The sequence below is a fragment of the Heterodontus francisci genome, chromosome 4 (assembly GCF_036365525.1).
Source record: "Heterodontus francisci isolate sHetFra1 chromosome 4, sHetFra1.hap1, whole genome shotgun sequence".
Taxonomy (NCBI): Eukaryota; Metazoa; Chordata; class Chondrichthyes; order Heterodontiformes; family Heterodontidae; genus Heterodontus; species Heterodontus francisci.
In genome coordinates, this window is record NC_090374.1 from 77,173,687 (window position 1) to 77,189,154 (window position 15,468).

Below are 15,468 nucleotides of genomic sequence, written 5' to 3' on the forward strand. Positions count from 1 at the left end.
ACGACAGCATGTTGGGTACTGGCTGGACGGGAATGGGTGAGGGTAACAGTGAGAAGTGGAAGCACTTTGATTGGAGTTGCCCTTCCACATTCCCTTTCACTATCGTCCTGGGCCAATGCTACATCTTTTGAACCATTTTGCTGCAGACCAGATTGGTGAAGATCAGTCACACTAATTGTAAGGTCATGGGTACGGTATGTGTCATCTTGCTTAAGGCTGAAGACATCTGCACAGCCATGGTCATGGCCTGCTTAGACCCATTTGAGAGCCCTGTTTGAAGCTCCATATGCCGCCAGTTCACTAGTGATGGAGTTGGTTCCTCCATCTTCTCTGCTCTTCTGCTGCCAGGGTGGCATGTCTGTCAGTGACTGGCAAATTGATGATGAACCTCTAGCATTCTCCTCAATGATGGCCCCTAGGGTTCAGAATCTATGTCCTGCTGAGCTTAGACAGTATTGTGCCTTGCCCAACATCCCCCCACCCCCACCCAATGTGGACTTTCCACGCCCCTACCACGAGTGTCTGCTTGTGTTTTTTTGTGTTCTCTTTTACAAGAATTGAAAAACAGACCTGTGATTGAGTGAAGGTGAGCTATTCACCTTATAGATGAAGTGCATTCAGTGAGGGTGACTGAGATAGATGCATCACATTGCATAAGGATTGGGGTGAGTGGTAGTGGTGGATGGATAAATGAGGAGGTGATGATGTGCATAGAAAGTGAGGACAGAGTGCTGATGGAAGTTCAGTGGGTGAGAAGTGATGTGATGGAGTACACTTAGCGAGACAGAATGAAAGGTGGTGGGGGACTTGAGGCACAGGATATAGTTGAAGCAGCAAATGCACTCACTTTTCCTGATCTGGTTAGATCATGAAAATGCTTCCTACATTGCATTCAAGAAGTGGGCACAACGCTCTTGCTGCTCCCTGGCTCAGCTGTCTTCCAACCAAGCCTTGCAGGTTTGTTCCTCCCAATGTTTGTTTCCTTTTCCTGACTGCACCCTGGAGAAATTCCACTGAGGCATGATGAAATTTGGGTTCTACCCTTTCTCTATGACTACTGTCCATACTGAACGCTTACAATTTTCATTTGTGTGCTGCCCTTTTAAATACAGCTGAGATTGTGTCATGTGAGTATGCATCATGCCTGCTGAGCAGCTTGGCGACCCAAATTCTGGAAGTCTAAATTAATTGATACAATTGAGTAGAGGTCACAGATTGCAACCCACGCATTTGAGTTCCAGATTTCACCCATGCAATTCCACCCTTCCCGCTCAGAAGCCCTCTTCATATTGAAATTGGGCCAGTGTATCACATGGAGAAAGGTTCTTTCTATATACCAAAAGCACTTGAGAGCGAGAGAGCTTCAACTTGAAATAAACACCTGCATTTTTATCATGCCTTGCACCATGAGAAAACACAATACTAGATATTAGCCTATTGAGACTTACCTCTTTTTTGAGGTCAACATTTGAATTAAGTAGCGGAAAGCTAGATGTTTACAGCTTCACCCATATCAATCAATAGAAATATTGTAAAATTACCCATTAGTCACCGATGTTTAAAGATGGAAAGCCAAACATGTGAACAAGACATGATCATGTCTGTGCTTGCCATATCTGGGTATTTTGATGAGGAATTGGTAGCTCAGAAATGTGGAAAAAGTAATAGTGTTTTTTAGATTTGGATTCAAAGTGTTTGATCAACCTTAATACTGAGCTCAGAACTGTATAAATGTGAAGTCATTCATTTCGGTAGGAGTAACAGTAAAAAGGATTATTATTTGAATGGTAAAACGTTGCAGCATGCTGCTATGCAGAGGGACCTGGGTGTCCTTGTGCATGAATCGCAGAAGGTTGGTCTGCAGGTACAGCAAGTAATTAGGAAGGCAAATGGAATTTTGTCCTTCATTGCTAAAGGGATTGAGTTTAAAAGCAGAGAGGTTATGTTGCAGCTGTATAAGGTACTGGTGAGGCCGCACCTGGAGTACTGTGTGCAGTTTTGGTCTCCTTACTTGAGAAAGGATATACTGGCACTGGAGAGGATGCAGAGGAGGTTCACTAGGTTGATTCCGGAGTTGAGGGGGTTGGTTTATGAGGAGAGACTGAGTAGATTGGGATTATATTCATTGGAGTTCAGAAGAATGAGGGGGGATCTTATAGAAACATATAAAATCATGAAGGGAACATATAAAATCAAGTAGAGAGGATGTTTCCACTGGCAGGTGAAGCTAGGACAAGAGGGCATAGCCTCAAGATTAGAGGGAGCAGATTTAGGACTGAATTAAGAAGGAACTTCTTCACCCAGAGGGTTGTTAATCTATGGAATTCCTTGCCCAGTGAATTAGTTGACGCTTCTTCAGTAAACGTCTTTAAAGCTAAGGTAGATATCTTTTTGAACAATAAAGGAATTAAGGGATACGGTGGGAGCGCGGGTAAGTGGATCTGAGTCCACGAAAAGATCAGCCATGATCTTATTGAATGGCGGAGCAGGCTCGAGGGGCCTGACGGCCTACTCCTGCTCCTAGTTCTTATGATCTTATGATCTTATGTATTGTGTAAGAGTCCCCAACTATAAGGTGTGGCTGTAAATACTATTCCACATGTATGCCTATTGTATGTTTAATAAACTTGACCTCAACATCAATATATGTATTGATTTTGAGGAATAGTCAGAACATCTAATCATAAATAAATACCATCATCCAACAGGTATAGATAAGTTAAAGCCAAATAAATTGTTTGTCACAGCCACAATTGTACCCATGGGACACAGATTTGGACTCGAAGGTTGGAGGATGACCAGACCACTTAGATTTAACAACTCCACATGCAGTTGGAACAAACTGCCTGGAAATAGTTGGCATGGATAATATTATCAAATTGAGAAGGGAGCTGGATTTTTAGTGGCACAAGATGTAATTTGTGAAGTTTAAGAAATGGAGTATGAGACATTTTGAATTTTGGGCTATTTAGATGGACCACAATAATTTTTTCTCATCCACGGCATGCCAAGTTCTGATGTTCCTAAATCATGCGGCCTCCTTGGCCGTTACTACATAATGGTAAGGAACACGAGCATTGATATTGTATCAAATGCAATCGCACAAAGATGGGAGAGAATTGTGGGCTTCAACATGATCTGCCAATTTCATTAACTCTCAAACATTGGTAACATACAACCACACACAGCTATAGAACGTACCATGGCTACAGTAATGTATTAAAGGAAAGAAGATAAATCATGGAATGGTTACAGCACAAAAAGAGGCCATTCGGCCCTTCATGTTCATGCAAGCTCTGCAAGAGCAGCTCAGCTAGTCCCACTTGTCCACCCTTTCCCTATGGCCCTGTAAATATTTTCTCTTCAGATAATTATCCAATTCCCTTTTGAAAGCCATGACTGAATCTGCCTTCACCGCACTCAGACAATGTATTCCAAATCCTGTCGCTGTGTAAAAAGCTTTTTTCCTCATGTCACCTTTGGTTCTTTTCCCATTTGCCTTAAATCGGTGTCCTCTAGTTCTCATCCCTTCCACCATTGGAAACAATTTCTCCCTATCTATTCTATCCAAAACCCTCATGATTTTGAACACCAGTATCAAATCTCCTCAGTCTACTTTTCTTTAAGGAGAACAGCCCCAGTTTCTCCAGTCTATCCACATAACCGTAGTCCCTCATCCATGGAACCATTCTTGTAATTCTTTTCTGCACTTTCTCTAATGCCTTCACATCCTTCCTAAAGTGTGGTCCCCTAAATTGTGCACAATATTCCAGTTGAGGCAGAATCAGTGTTCCATAAAGGTTCACCATAACTTACTAGCTTTGTACTCTGTGCTTCTACGTATAAAGCCCAGGATTTTGCATGCCTTATTAACCACTTTCTCAACCTGCCCTGTCACCTTCAATGATTTGTGCACATACACTCACAGGTTCCTCTGCTCCTGCACCTCTGATAGAATTTATCCTTTATTTTGTATTGCTTCACCTCATTCTTCTGACTAAAATGTCACTTCACAATTGCCTGCATTAAATTTCATCTGCCACTTGTTCCACCAACCTGTCTATGTCCTCTTGACGTCCATCACAATCCTCACAGTTCCCAATGCCTCCAAGTTCGGTCATCTGCAAATTTTGAAATTGCGCCCAACCCCCAAGTCAAGGTCATTAATATAGATCAAGAAAAGCAGTAGGTCTAGTACTGATCCCTGGAGAACCCCACTGTACACCTGCCTCCAGTCCAAAAGGCAAGCATTCACCGCTACTCTCTCTTTCCTGTCCCTCAGCCAACTTTGTATCAATACTATTAATATCCTCTTATTCCATGGGCTTTGACTTTGCTGACCAGCCTGTGATGTGGCACTTTATCAATGTCTTTTGGAAGTCCATGTACACCACATCAACTGCATTACCCCCATCAAGCCTCTGTTACCTCATCAAAAAACTCAAAATCAATTTAGTTAAACACAATTTGCCTTTAAGAAATCCATGCTGGCTTTCCTTAATTAATGCATGTTTGTCCAAGCTTTCCCACCACTGGGGTTAAACTGATTGGCCTGAAGTTGCTGGGTTATTCTTACATTCGTTTTTGAAGAAGGGTGTAACATTTGCAATTCACCTCTGTATCTAAGGAGGATTGAAAGATTATGGACAGTGCACTGCAATTTTCACCTTTCCCTCAGCATCCTCTTATCAAGGTTAAGTAAAGTCAACCTTTCCGATGTCGTCTCTTTTTCAATTTTTAGCCCATCCAGTGTCTCAACTACCTCCTCTTTCACTGTGACTTTGGCAGCATCTTCTTTGGTAGATGCAAAGTATTAGTTTAGCACCACAGCTATGACCTCTGCCTCCATGCATAGATCTCCTTTTAGTCCCTAATTACCCTCACCTTTTACTACCCTTTTACTATTTATGTGCTTATAAAAGACTTGGATTCCCTTTTATGTTAGCTGCTATTCTTTTCTCATACTCTCACTTTGCTTCTCACTTTTTTAGCTTCCCCTCTGAACCTTCTATATTCAACCTGGTTTTCACTGGAATTGTCAATCTGACATCTGTCATAGGCACCTTTTTTCCTGCTTCATCTTACTCTCTATCTCTTTCATCATCCAGGTAGCTTTGGCTATGCTTGTCCTACCTTTTCCTCTTGTGGGAATGTATCTCAACTGTACCTGAATCATAACAAAGAACAAAGAACAGTACAGGAACAGGCCATTCGGCCCTCCAAGCCGGCGCCAATCTTGATGCCTGTCTAAACTAAAACCTTCTGCACTTCCAGGGACCGTATCCCTCTATTCCCATCTATTCATGTATTTGTCAAGATGCCTCTTAAACGTCGCTATCGTACCTGCTTCCACCACCTCCCCCGGCAACAAGTTCCAGGCACTCACCAACCTCTGTGTAAAGATCTTGCCTCGCACATCTCCTCTAAACTTTGCCCCTCGCATCTTAAAACTATGTCCCCTAGTAACTGACTCTTCCACCCTGGGAAAAAGCTTCTGACTATCCACTCTGTCCATGCCACTCATAACTTTGTAAATCTCTATCATGTCGCCCCTCCACCTCCGTCGCTCCAGTGAAAACAATCCGAGTTTATCCAACCTCTCCTCATAGCTAATTCCCGCCAGACCAGGCAACATCCTGGTAAACCTCTTCTGTACCCTCGCCAAAGCATCCACGTCCTTCTGGTAGTGTGGCGACCAGAATTGCACACAATATTCTAAGTGTGGCCTAACTGAGGTTCTGTACAGCTGCAGCATGACATGCCAATTTTTATACTCTATGCCCCGACCGATGAAGGCAAGCATGCCGTATGCCTTCTTGACTACCTTATCCACCTGTGTTGCCACTTTCAGTGACCTGTGGACCTGTATGCCCAGATCTCTCTGCCTGTCAATACTCCTATGGGTTCTGCCGTTTACTGTATACCTCCCACCTGCATTAGACCTTCCAAAATGCATTACCTCACATTTGTCCGGATTAAACTCCATCTGCCATTTCTCCGCCCAAGTCTCCAACCAATCTATAATCCTGCTGTATCCACTGACAATCCTCATCACTATCCGCAACTCCAACAACCTTTTGTTGCGTCCTCAAACTTACTAATCAGACCAGCTACCATTTTCCTCCAAATCATTTATATTAAGGGCCTGTTTCAGTGCTGTATTTCTAAATAAATAAATAAAAAATAAATAATACAAACAGCAAAGGTCCCAGCACTGATCCCTGCGGAACACCACTAGTCACAGCCCTCCATTCAGAAAAGCACCCTTCCACTGCTACCCTCTGTCTTCTATGACCGAGCCAGTTCTGTATCCATCTTGCCAGCTCCCCTCTGATCCCATGTGACTTCACCTTTTGTACCAGTCTGCCATGAGGGACCTTGTCAAAGGCTTTACTGAAGTCCATATAGATAACATCCACTGCCCTTCCTTCATCAATCATCTTCGTCACTTCCTCAAAAAACTCAATCAAGTTAGTGAGACACTGCCTCCCCTTTACAAAACCATGCTGCCTCTCGCTAATAAGTTCATTTGTTTCCAAATGGTAGTAAATCCTGTCCCGAAGAATCCTCTCTAATAATTTCCCTACCACTGACGTAAGGCTCACCAGCCTATAATCTCCTGGATTATCCTTGCTACCCTTCTTAAACAAAGGAACAACATTGGCCAAATCATCTCCACTTCATTCTTCCATTACAGCTTTGCCTGCCAAGTTTTGATTCCAATTTACCTGGGCCAGATCATTCTCACCCTATGGAAATTGGGTCTCCCCCAATTAATTATTTTTACTCTGAATTGTTTGTTGTCCTTTACAATAGCTAACCTAAATCTTATGTAACTATGATCACTGTCCCCTAAATGTTGCCCCTACTGATCCACTTCACCCACCTCAGTCCCCACAGTCAGATCCAGCAATGCCTCCTTCCTTGTTGAGCTGGAAACATCCAAATCTAGAAAATTTTCCTGAACACACCAGAAATGCTTCCCCCTCTCTTACCTTTAAAGTATTGCAATCCCAGTCTATATTAGGATAATTAAATTCCCCATTAGCACTACTTTTGCACCCCTCTGTAACTTCCTTGCAAATTTATTCCCATATATCTTTCCCACTAGTTGGAGGCCTATCATACACCCAGTAAAGTAATGGTACCTCTATTGTTTCTTAGCTCTAACCAAACAGATTAGGGCGGCACAGTGGCGCAGTGGTTAGCACTGCAGCCTCACAGCTCCAGCGACCCGGGTTCAATTCTGGGTACTGCCTGTGTGGAGTTTGCAAGTTCTCCCTGTGTCTGCGTGGGTTTTCTCCGGGTGCTCCGGTTTCCTCCCACAAGCCAAAAGACTTGCAGGTTGGTAGGTAAATTGGCCATTATAAATTGCCACTAGTATAGGTAGGTGGTAGGGAAATATAGGGGATGTTTGGTAGGAATATGGGATTAGTGTAGGATTAGTATAAATGGGTGGTTGATGGTCGGCACAGACTTGGTGGGCCGAAGGGCCTGTTTCAGTGCTGTATCTCGAAACTAAACTAAACTGTCCTTGACCCCTTGAGTACATCGTCTCTCTCCAGCACTATAATATTCTCCTTAATCAATACTGTCATCCTCCTCCTTTCTTTCCTTCCCTATCATTCCTGAAAATCTTGTATTCCGGAATATTTAGTACCCTGTCCTGCCCTTTTTTGAGCCAGCTCTCTGTTATCACCATGATATCATATCCCCACTTAGCTTCCTAGCTCCCTAAAATCTTCCTGCAGGAACTCATTCCTTTTTCTACATATGTCGTTGGTACTGATATGGACCATGACATCTGACTGTTCACTGTCCCCCCTCAGAGTGCTCTGCAGCTGCTCAGTGACATCCTTGACATGTCACCAGAGAGACATCATGCCATCCTTGATTTAAGGCTGCAGATGCAGACACACCTGTCTTTTCGCCTAACTATAGAATCCCTTATTACTATTGCTTTCCTGTTCTTCCTCCTGCCACCCCCCCAATGATGCCCTGGGACTTGGCTCTGGCTGCTCTCCCCAGTGGAACCATTTTTCTCACCAGTATTTAGAACTGAATATTGGTTGGAGAGCAAGATGTACTCGGGGACTCCTACACTATCTGCCTGGTCTGGCGGTCACCCATTCTATCTCTGCCTGTACTCTCTTAATCTGTGGGGTGATCACATCCAGAAATGTGCTTTCCACGAAACTCTCAGCATCGCAGATGCACTGCAGTGACTCTCGCTGCTGCTTAAGTGCTGAAACGTGGAGCTCGAGCTGCTCCAGCTGGAAACACTTCCTGCACATGTGGTTGTCCAGGACACGAGAGGCATCCTGGAGTTCCCACATGAAACAGGATGTACATTCCACAGACCAAGATGCCCAGGTATGGCTCTATTTCTTGGACTATTAACTGACTTAACAGAAGTAAACTTTAGAATTGAATAAATAAAGATTCCTCAGCAACACTCCAATCAGTTGCTTCCCTTGTGTTGATGACACAAAATTTTATAGCTGGTTAATTTAAATGTTTTTACTGAATTCTTATTCTCCATGTACCTCAGATTTTAATTTACTGAAAAGTTCAGAACCCTTTAGTGTTACCATTCCTTGTTATTTAATTTAAATTTTAAGCCCCAGATCTGATTAATTAATTGAACACTGCAATTATATGATAAATTATTAAATTGGCTTTAATTTTTATACTAATTAATTCATCTACTCTAACTTTATGGTTGATTTAAATTAAATTAAAGGTTTACCAGTATATTCCTTGTGCTATGATGTCATTTGCAATTTATCCCCGCTGTGTTCTCGGGTCACTGATACTCCTTTTATCATCACTGTGTTCTTGGTAAGTCCTGCTACTCCACCCGACGAAGTGTGTCTGGTTCGGGTCGGGTCGCCCTTCTGGATCCAGCATTCGGGCTCGGTTCGGGTCGGGCCAGATCGGACACACTCTATCACCACCTCAGGTAAGTGACTTATGTTAATTTACTTTTTGGACTTTAAAGGTGGTTTTGTTAGTTATTTTAAGCTTGTGCAGGTAAGGAACAAAGTGAAAAACGGAAGGTAAGTTAAATGATGGTCAGGTCAGGTCGGGCACGGGAAAAAAATGGAAGGACTCGGGCTGGGTCGGGCTCGGGTTCGGATGGGGTTAGGTCAGGCTCAGTGCGGGTCTCATTTGTAGACGTGAGCAGGCCTTCAGTTCTCAGCTCACTGCTGCTCCTTTTATTCCCATGTCATTGTAAATGATGGAACTGGAAATACATGACATTCTGGCTGCTTTGCCTGATTAGTTCAGAATACATGTATAAGGAATTTGTGAGTAAACAGTTTTAGAAAATTATGATATATGCGTGTTCCTTTTAAAGAAGTTGTATGAAGGTCGAGGAATCATAAAATTAAAAGCAAAGGGGACAATTATAATATCAGAAATTAGATGAGCACGAGAGCTACAAAATTATAAATTAATGAATCTCTACTGGTGAACGTCTACCAAAATGGAAATAACTATTTAAACACATATATTTGCAGGAATTTCAAATGTGTAATTGAGTAAACAAAACTAGGCAGGTGGAGTTCAATGTGAGGAAATATGTTTCATCAACTTCGTATCTGAAAAGACTAAATCAGAACATTGTCTTTACAATGAGAGACTGTGGAGGAGGTAAAGGAATTGGGTGTCCAGGTACACAAATCACTAAAAGCTGGTGCATAGGTACAAAAAGTAATATAAAAGACCAATGGAACGTTGGCCTTCATCTCCAGGAAATTAAATTCAAATGTTTCCGTTGTACAGAGGCTTGATCACACCCCATCTGTAATATTGCATTATGTTTTTGGGCACCACATGTCAGAAGGATATATTGGTCTTTGAAGGGGTATTGTGCATATTCAGCGCAATGATACCAGCGAATAAAGCCTTAAGTTATGAGGATAGGTTGCAGAAAATTGGCTTGTATTCCTTTGTGTTTAGGTGGTTGAGGAGTGATCAAATCAAGATGTATAAAAAAATTGATCAGAGTGCTTTTTCGTGCAGTGCACAGTGGGAATTTGGAACTGCCCCAAAAGGACATGGATACTGGGATAATATGTGGATAATGGAAATTTTCAAGACTGAAATTGATAGACATGATCTAAATATTGAGATAGGCTCAAGGGGCTGAATGGCCTTATTGTGTTCCTATGTAATAGTTTTATTAAGTAAAAATAGATGCCTGTTTTTCTTCTCATGGTGCACTTCCCATCCCAAGTGGAGTAAAAGTGAATTTCTTCAGAGTTTGTCGAAGGGTTGAGAAGTCTCAGCCCAATCTTCCTGCTTTCCTAAAAGTTCTGGTTTTTAATGTTGCCTACTTCAGCAATGCTCTTCCCTGCAGCAGGACCTCAAAGTCTTGAATCAGAACTGCAGAGGGCAGTGTTTATGCTCCTGCTGGGATCTGTAGGTGGACTTTGTAACCCCAACTACTACGAGTACTTTTGTGAGGCCTCTGGGCTGCTGGCAGAGTCTCACACAGAAACCGATGAGCGACGCAGAGTGAGGGCGCACATTCCCAGGGGAATGTAAATGTGATTTTGGAACACAACAGGAGAAATTTGCTTGCAAAAGCAGAGCTTTGGCCAACCATTCATCAGCCAAACACATGAATAATGTGTATGGGAGAGAGAGAGACACGGAGCCAGTGTAAGAGGAGCAGTGGCACAGGCTGAGGAGGAGCTGCTGCACGGAATGTCCTCAAGGCCCTATGGGAAAAGGAGACGGTGGATCCTGTCCGATGGCTCCCCGAGCAGACCGCCAAAGTCATTTGGCGGAATGCCTCATCACCAGAACTTTCAAATAAGCACCAAGATGTAGCTTGGCTGGTGGTGAGAAGAGCCCTCCCCGTCAGATCCTTCCTGCACGCCCGAAGTCTCGCCCCCTCCGCACAATGCCCCTGCGGTGGCTGTGGTGGGGAAGAGACGGTTACCCACCTACTCCTGGAATGTGTCTTTGCAAAGCAGGTGTGGAAAGAGATGCTGTGGTTTTTGGCGAGGTTCATCCCAAGCAGCTCTGTAACACAGGAGTCTGTGCTCTACGGGCTGTTCCCAGGGACGCACACCGAGACAAACATCAACTGCTGCTGGAGGACTATCAATTCGGTGAAAGACGCCCTTTGGTCTGCCCGAAACTTGCTGGTCTTCCAGCGTAAAGAGTTGCCCACAACCGAATGTTGCAGACTGGCACATTCCAAGGTCAGGACTACGTGCTGAGGGACGCACTAAAGCTTGGGGCAGCCGCAGCAAAGCCTCAATGGGGAAAGACCACAATGTAAGCTCCCCCCACCAAGCTGAACTGAGGGGCTGGATCCATGGGAAACCCCTCGAACTGTATCGAGAAAATTATCATTTGCTGTAAAATGTAAAAATGTAATTGGCATGACAAATGTGAAATGGAAGGGTTATGAGGCAACTCATGATTGTAATGAAGCAAATGGACCTCCTTTGCACTGTTTGTATTTTTTGACTTGGTGCTTTTTGAAACTGGTAATGTATTTTTTACAGATTTTTATGAATAAAGTATATTTTGGAAATAAAAAAAAAGCTGTTCTCTGCACAGGCCCCAGGAGGAGGAGCATAAACATTGCTATCATTGCATCTCCCTGGTAACCAGACTCGCAGACCAGCTGAAGCTCAGCAGTCGGGTACTATTCCATGTTGTATCTCATTTTTACTTGACCTCGACAGGATGGTGGTATTTATTGTTACTGTTAATTGAAGATTCTGCATTTATAGTTATACAGTCACTGTTTTGCTTATCTTTCAGTTGTTTTTTTGCTTTGTATAAAGGTGCCCCCTGCTGCTCATGTTCAGGCTTCAGGTCTTGGTTACCGGTGTAAACAAAGGAGTGCAGGCAAAGCCTCTCAACTACTCCAATTGCTACCAAGCTAGAAGCACACTGCAGGCAAACAATACAAGTGAGTATTCTTATGAAAAATAAATCATGTATGTTTTGCTGGCGTAGACTTAAACTAAATGTTATAGTGTGATTTGTATGATCTTAGACAGTATTTTGTGTTGGGGTAATAAAGGAAAAGCTGATTAGAAACTTTCATGGTAATGTGAAACTCTAAACAGTAAGTCTTGATCTTAAAGAACCGTGGTGACTGCAACAACTACCATGGAATCTCCCTGCTCAGCACAATGGGGAAAGTCTTCGCTCATGTCGCTTTAAACAGGCTCCAGAAGTTGGCTGAACGTGTCTATCCTGAGGCACAGTGTGGCTTTCGAGCAGAGAGATCCACCATTGACATGCTGTTCTCCCTTCGCCAGCTACAGGAGAAATGCCGTGAACAACAGATGCCCCTCTACGTTGCTTTCATTGATCTCACCAAAACCTTTGACCTTGTCAGTAGACATGGTCTCTTCAGACTACTAGAAAAGATTGGATGCCCACCAAAGCTACTAAGTATCATCACCTCATTCCATGACGATATGAAAGGCACAATTCAGTATAGCGGCGCCTCATCAGACCCCTTTCCAATCCTGAGTGGCGTGAAACAGGGCTGTGTTCTTGCACCTATACTGTTTGGAATCTTCTTCTCCCTGCTGCTCTCACATGCATTCAAGTCCTCAGAAGAAGGAATTTTCCTCCACACAAGATCAGGTGGCAGGTTGTTCAACCTTGCCCGTCAAAGAGCGAAGACCAAAGTACGGAAAGTCCTCATCAGGGAACTCCTCTTTGCTGACGATGCTGCATTAACATCCCACACAGAAGAGTGTCTGCAGAGACTCATTGACAGGATTGTGGCTGCCTGCATCAGCCTCAAGAAAACGAACATCATGGGACAGGACGTCAGAAATGCTCCATCCATCAATATCGGCGACCATGCTCTGGAAGTGGTTCAAGAGTTCACCTACCTAGGCTCAACTATCACCAGTAACCTGTCTCTAGATGCAGAAATCAACAAGTGCATGGGAAAGGTTTCCACTGCTATGTCCAGACTGGCCAAGAGAGTCTGAGAAAATGGCGCACTGACACGGAACACAAAAGTCCGTGTGTATCAAGCCTGTGTCCTCAGTACCTTGCTGTATGGCAGCAAAGTCTAGACAACGTATGTCACCAAAGAGCATCATCTCAATTCATTCCATCTTCGCTGCCTCCGGAGAATCCTTGGCATCAGGTGGCAAGACCGTATCTCCAACACAGAAGTCCTCGAGGTGGCCAACATCCCCAGCTTATACACACTACTGAGCCAGCGGCGCTTGAGATGGCTTGGCCATGTGAGCCGCATGGAAGATGGCAGGATCCCCAAGGACACATTGTACAATGAGCTCGTCACTGGTATCAGACCCACCGGCCGTCCATGTCTGCGCTTTAAAGACGTCTGCAAACGTGACATGAAGTCCTGTGACATTGATCACAAGTCGTGGGAGTCAATTGCCAGCGATCGCCAGAGCTGGCAGGCAACCATAAAGGCGGGGCTAAAGCGTGGCGAGTCGAAGAGACTTAGCAGTTGGCAGGAAAAAAGACAGAAACGCAAGGGGAGAGCCAACTGTGTAACATTCCCGACAACCAATTTTAGCTGCAGCACCTGTGGAAGAGTCTGTCACTCTAGAATTGGCCTTTATAACCACTCCAGGCGCTGCTTCACAAACCACTGACCTCCTCTAGGCGCGTATCCATTGCCTCGCGAGACAAGAAGGCCAAAGAAGAAAAAGAAGAAGAAAGGTGGCCTCCTTATTCCTCCTACCAAAATGTACAATTATCTATATTCAAATAATTGGCCATTTACACGCCCGTTCTGCAAATTTGTTAATACTTTTGTAGGTTGCAGGTCAAAGAATCGACAGATTATCAAATGCTCTTGGAACATATAGTTCCTGTTCTACTAGAACCTGAGAAAAAAACTACAGATAGCGCTTGGACAGAGTTGAAAAATAGAGTTTGTAGGATTTTGTCAAGCAGATATTTAGCAGAATTTTATCCTTGGATGATTAAGCAGAATCCATGACAAAGCAAATTGTACATGGTCTGTGGGAGCATTAAACTTGATGGGCCTTTCCTTGCTCCATGCATTATTGTGTTCTTTATATTTTCTCTTGCCTTAAGTGGGGAGAATTTCTGCAGGGGTTCTGCCAATTGTAATTTCAACAGAAGATCTGCAGAAATCATGGATAAATAATGTTCTTGCTTTTTTTCTGCAGGGTTTCTCTGAATCCTCTGCTGAAGTTACAATGAATGATCAGGAGAATCACAGCAGAAATTCAATCTAGTGATTTTACAATCACTTTTGAGATTTTTCTTCCAATGTGTATTTATTTTTAACTGAAGACATATGTAAAAAGGTCACCTAGATTTTTCTGTACATAAATAGTGATCCCAGTTAATTTATCTTTTGTGCTATTTTCAATCAAATTACAATTTCACTTGCATTTCACATAATTTATCTGATGTTTGTTGAATATTTGCAGAATTTCTAGATGGTCTTCAGAAACTGATGGGCATGTCACAGAATAATGCTGGCTATTAAATCGTATAACTGTGTGCGATGTGGTAATGACTTTGCCAGTCAAACAGCCCTAAAGCATCACTTTCAAGCTAAACATATTGGAAGAGTATACTGTGACAAGTGTGGGATTGAAGTGCTGCGAGAAAAACTGAAGGAACATGAACAGGTGTGTATCCAGGAGCATTCTCTATGAATTATCGTGCAGTATATAGTGGAACTCCACAACTGAGAAAGATTAAAGAGTAAAATTAATTACTGCATTAAATCAACATAGACCATTGAATGAGAAAACTTATCTCTTTTCAAGATTGTGAGGCCTGCGTTGTAAGTTTTGTTTTGGAATTGTGGCACTACCATTTTAACATTAACTATCTCAGCTTTCCTATATTGGACTGATAATGCTGTGGAAAATATTGCTAAAACTAGAACCAGCTGTTCTTTTCTGGTTTGATACTTTCTAATTCTGTGAACATATTACTCTGAAAATCGCTGGGAACCTGTTTTGCTTGGGTATGTACAGCAGAGCAGAGCCTCTACCTGCCTTAGTGCCTAACTGGAACTGGATCAATTGTTGATGACACAAAGATAGGTAGGAAAGTAACTTGTGAAGAGGACGTAAGGGGGCTACAAAAGGATATAGTTAGGTTAAATGAACGGGCAAAGACCTGGCAAATGGAGTATAACGTAGGAAAGTGGGAAATTGTCCACTTTGGCAGAAAGAATAGAAAAGAAGCATATTATCTAAATGGTGAGAGATTGCAGAGCTCTGAGTTGCAGAGGGATCTGGGTGTCGCAGTGCATGAATCGCAAAAGTTTAGTATGCAGGTATAGTACCTAATTAGGAAAGCTAAAATAATGTTATCGTTTATCACGAGGAGAATTGAATTCAAAAGTAGGGAGGTTATGCTTCAGCTATACAGAGCATTGGTGAGACCACATCTGGAGTACTGTTTATAGTACTGGTCTCCTTTTTTAAGGAAGGATGTAAATGC

General features: G+C 43.0%; 1 protein-coding gene across 3 annotated transcripts in view; it reads left to right on the forward strand.

Annotated features, from left to right (window-relative positions):
* The first annotated feature begins 11,634 nt into the window (after nucleotides 1–11,634).
* The window catches only part of LOC137368688 (2'-5'-oligoadenylate synthase 1A-like), a 49,237-nt gene continuing 45,403 nt past the window's right edge, over nucleotides 11,635–15,468 (forward strand). For 2 of the 3 annotated variants that reach the window (XM_068028840.1, XM_068028842.1), the window contains exons 1-3: nucleotides 11,635–11,718; nucleotides 11,814–11,941; nucleotides 14,439–14,642. In XM_068028840.1, coding sequence (XP_067884941.1) covers nucleotides 14,484–14,642 — 159 coding nt within the window. In that variant the 5' untranslated portion in view covers nucleotides 11,635–11,718; nucleotides 11,814–11,941; nucleotides 14,439–14,483. The remainder of the gene's footprint in view (nucleotides 11,719–11,813; nucleotides 11,942–14,438; nucleotides 14,643–15,468) is intronic. The other variant, XM_068028841.1, reaches the window with a different exon arrangement.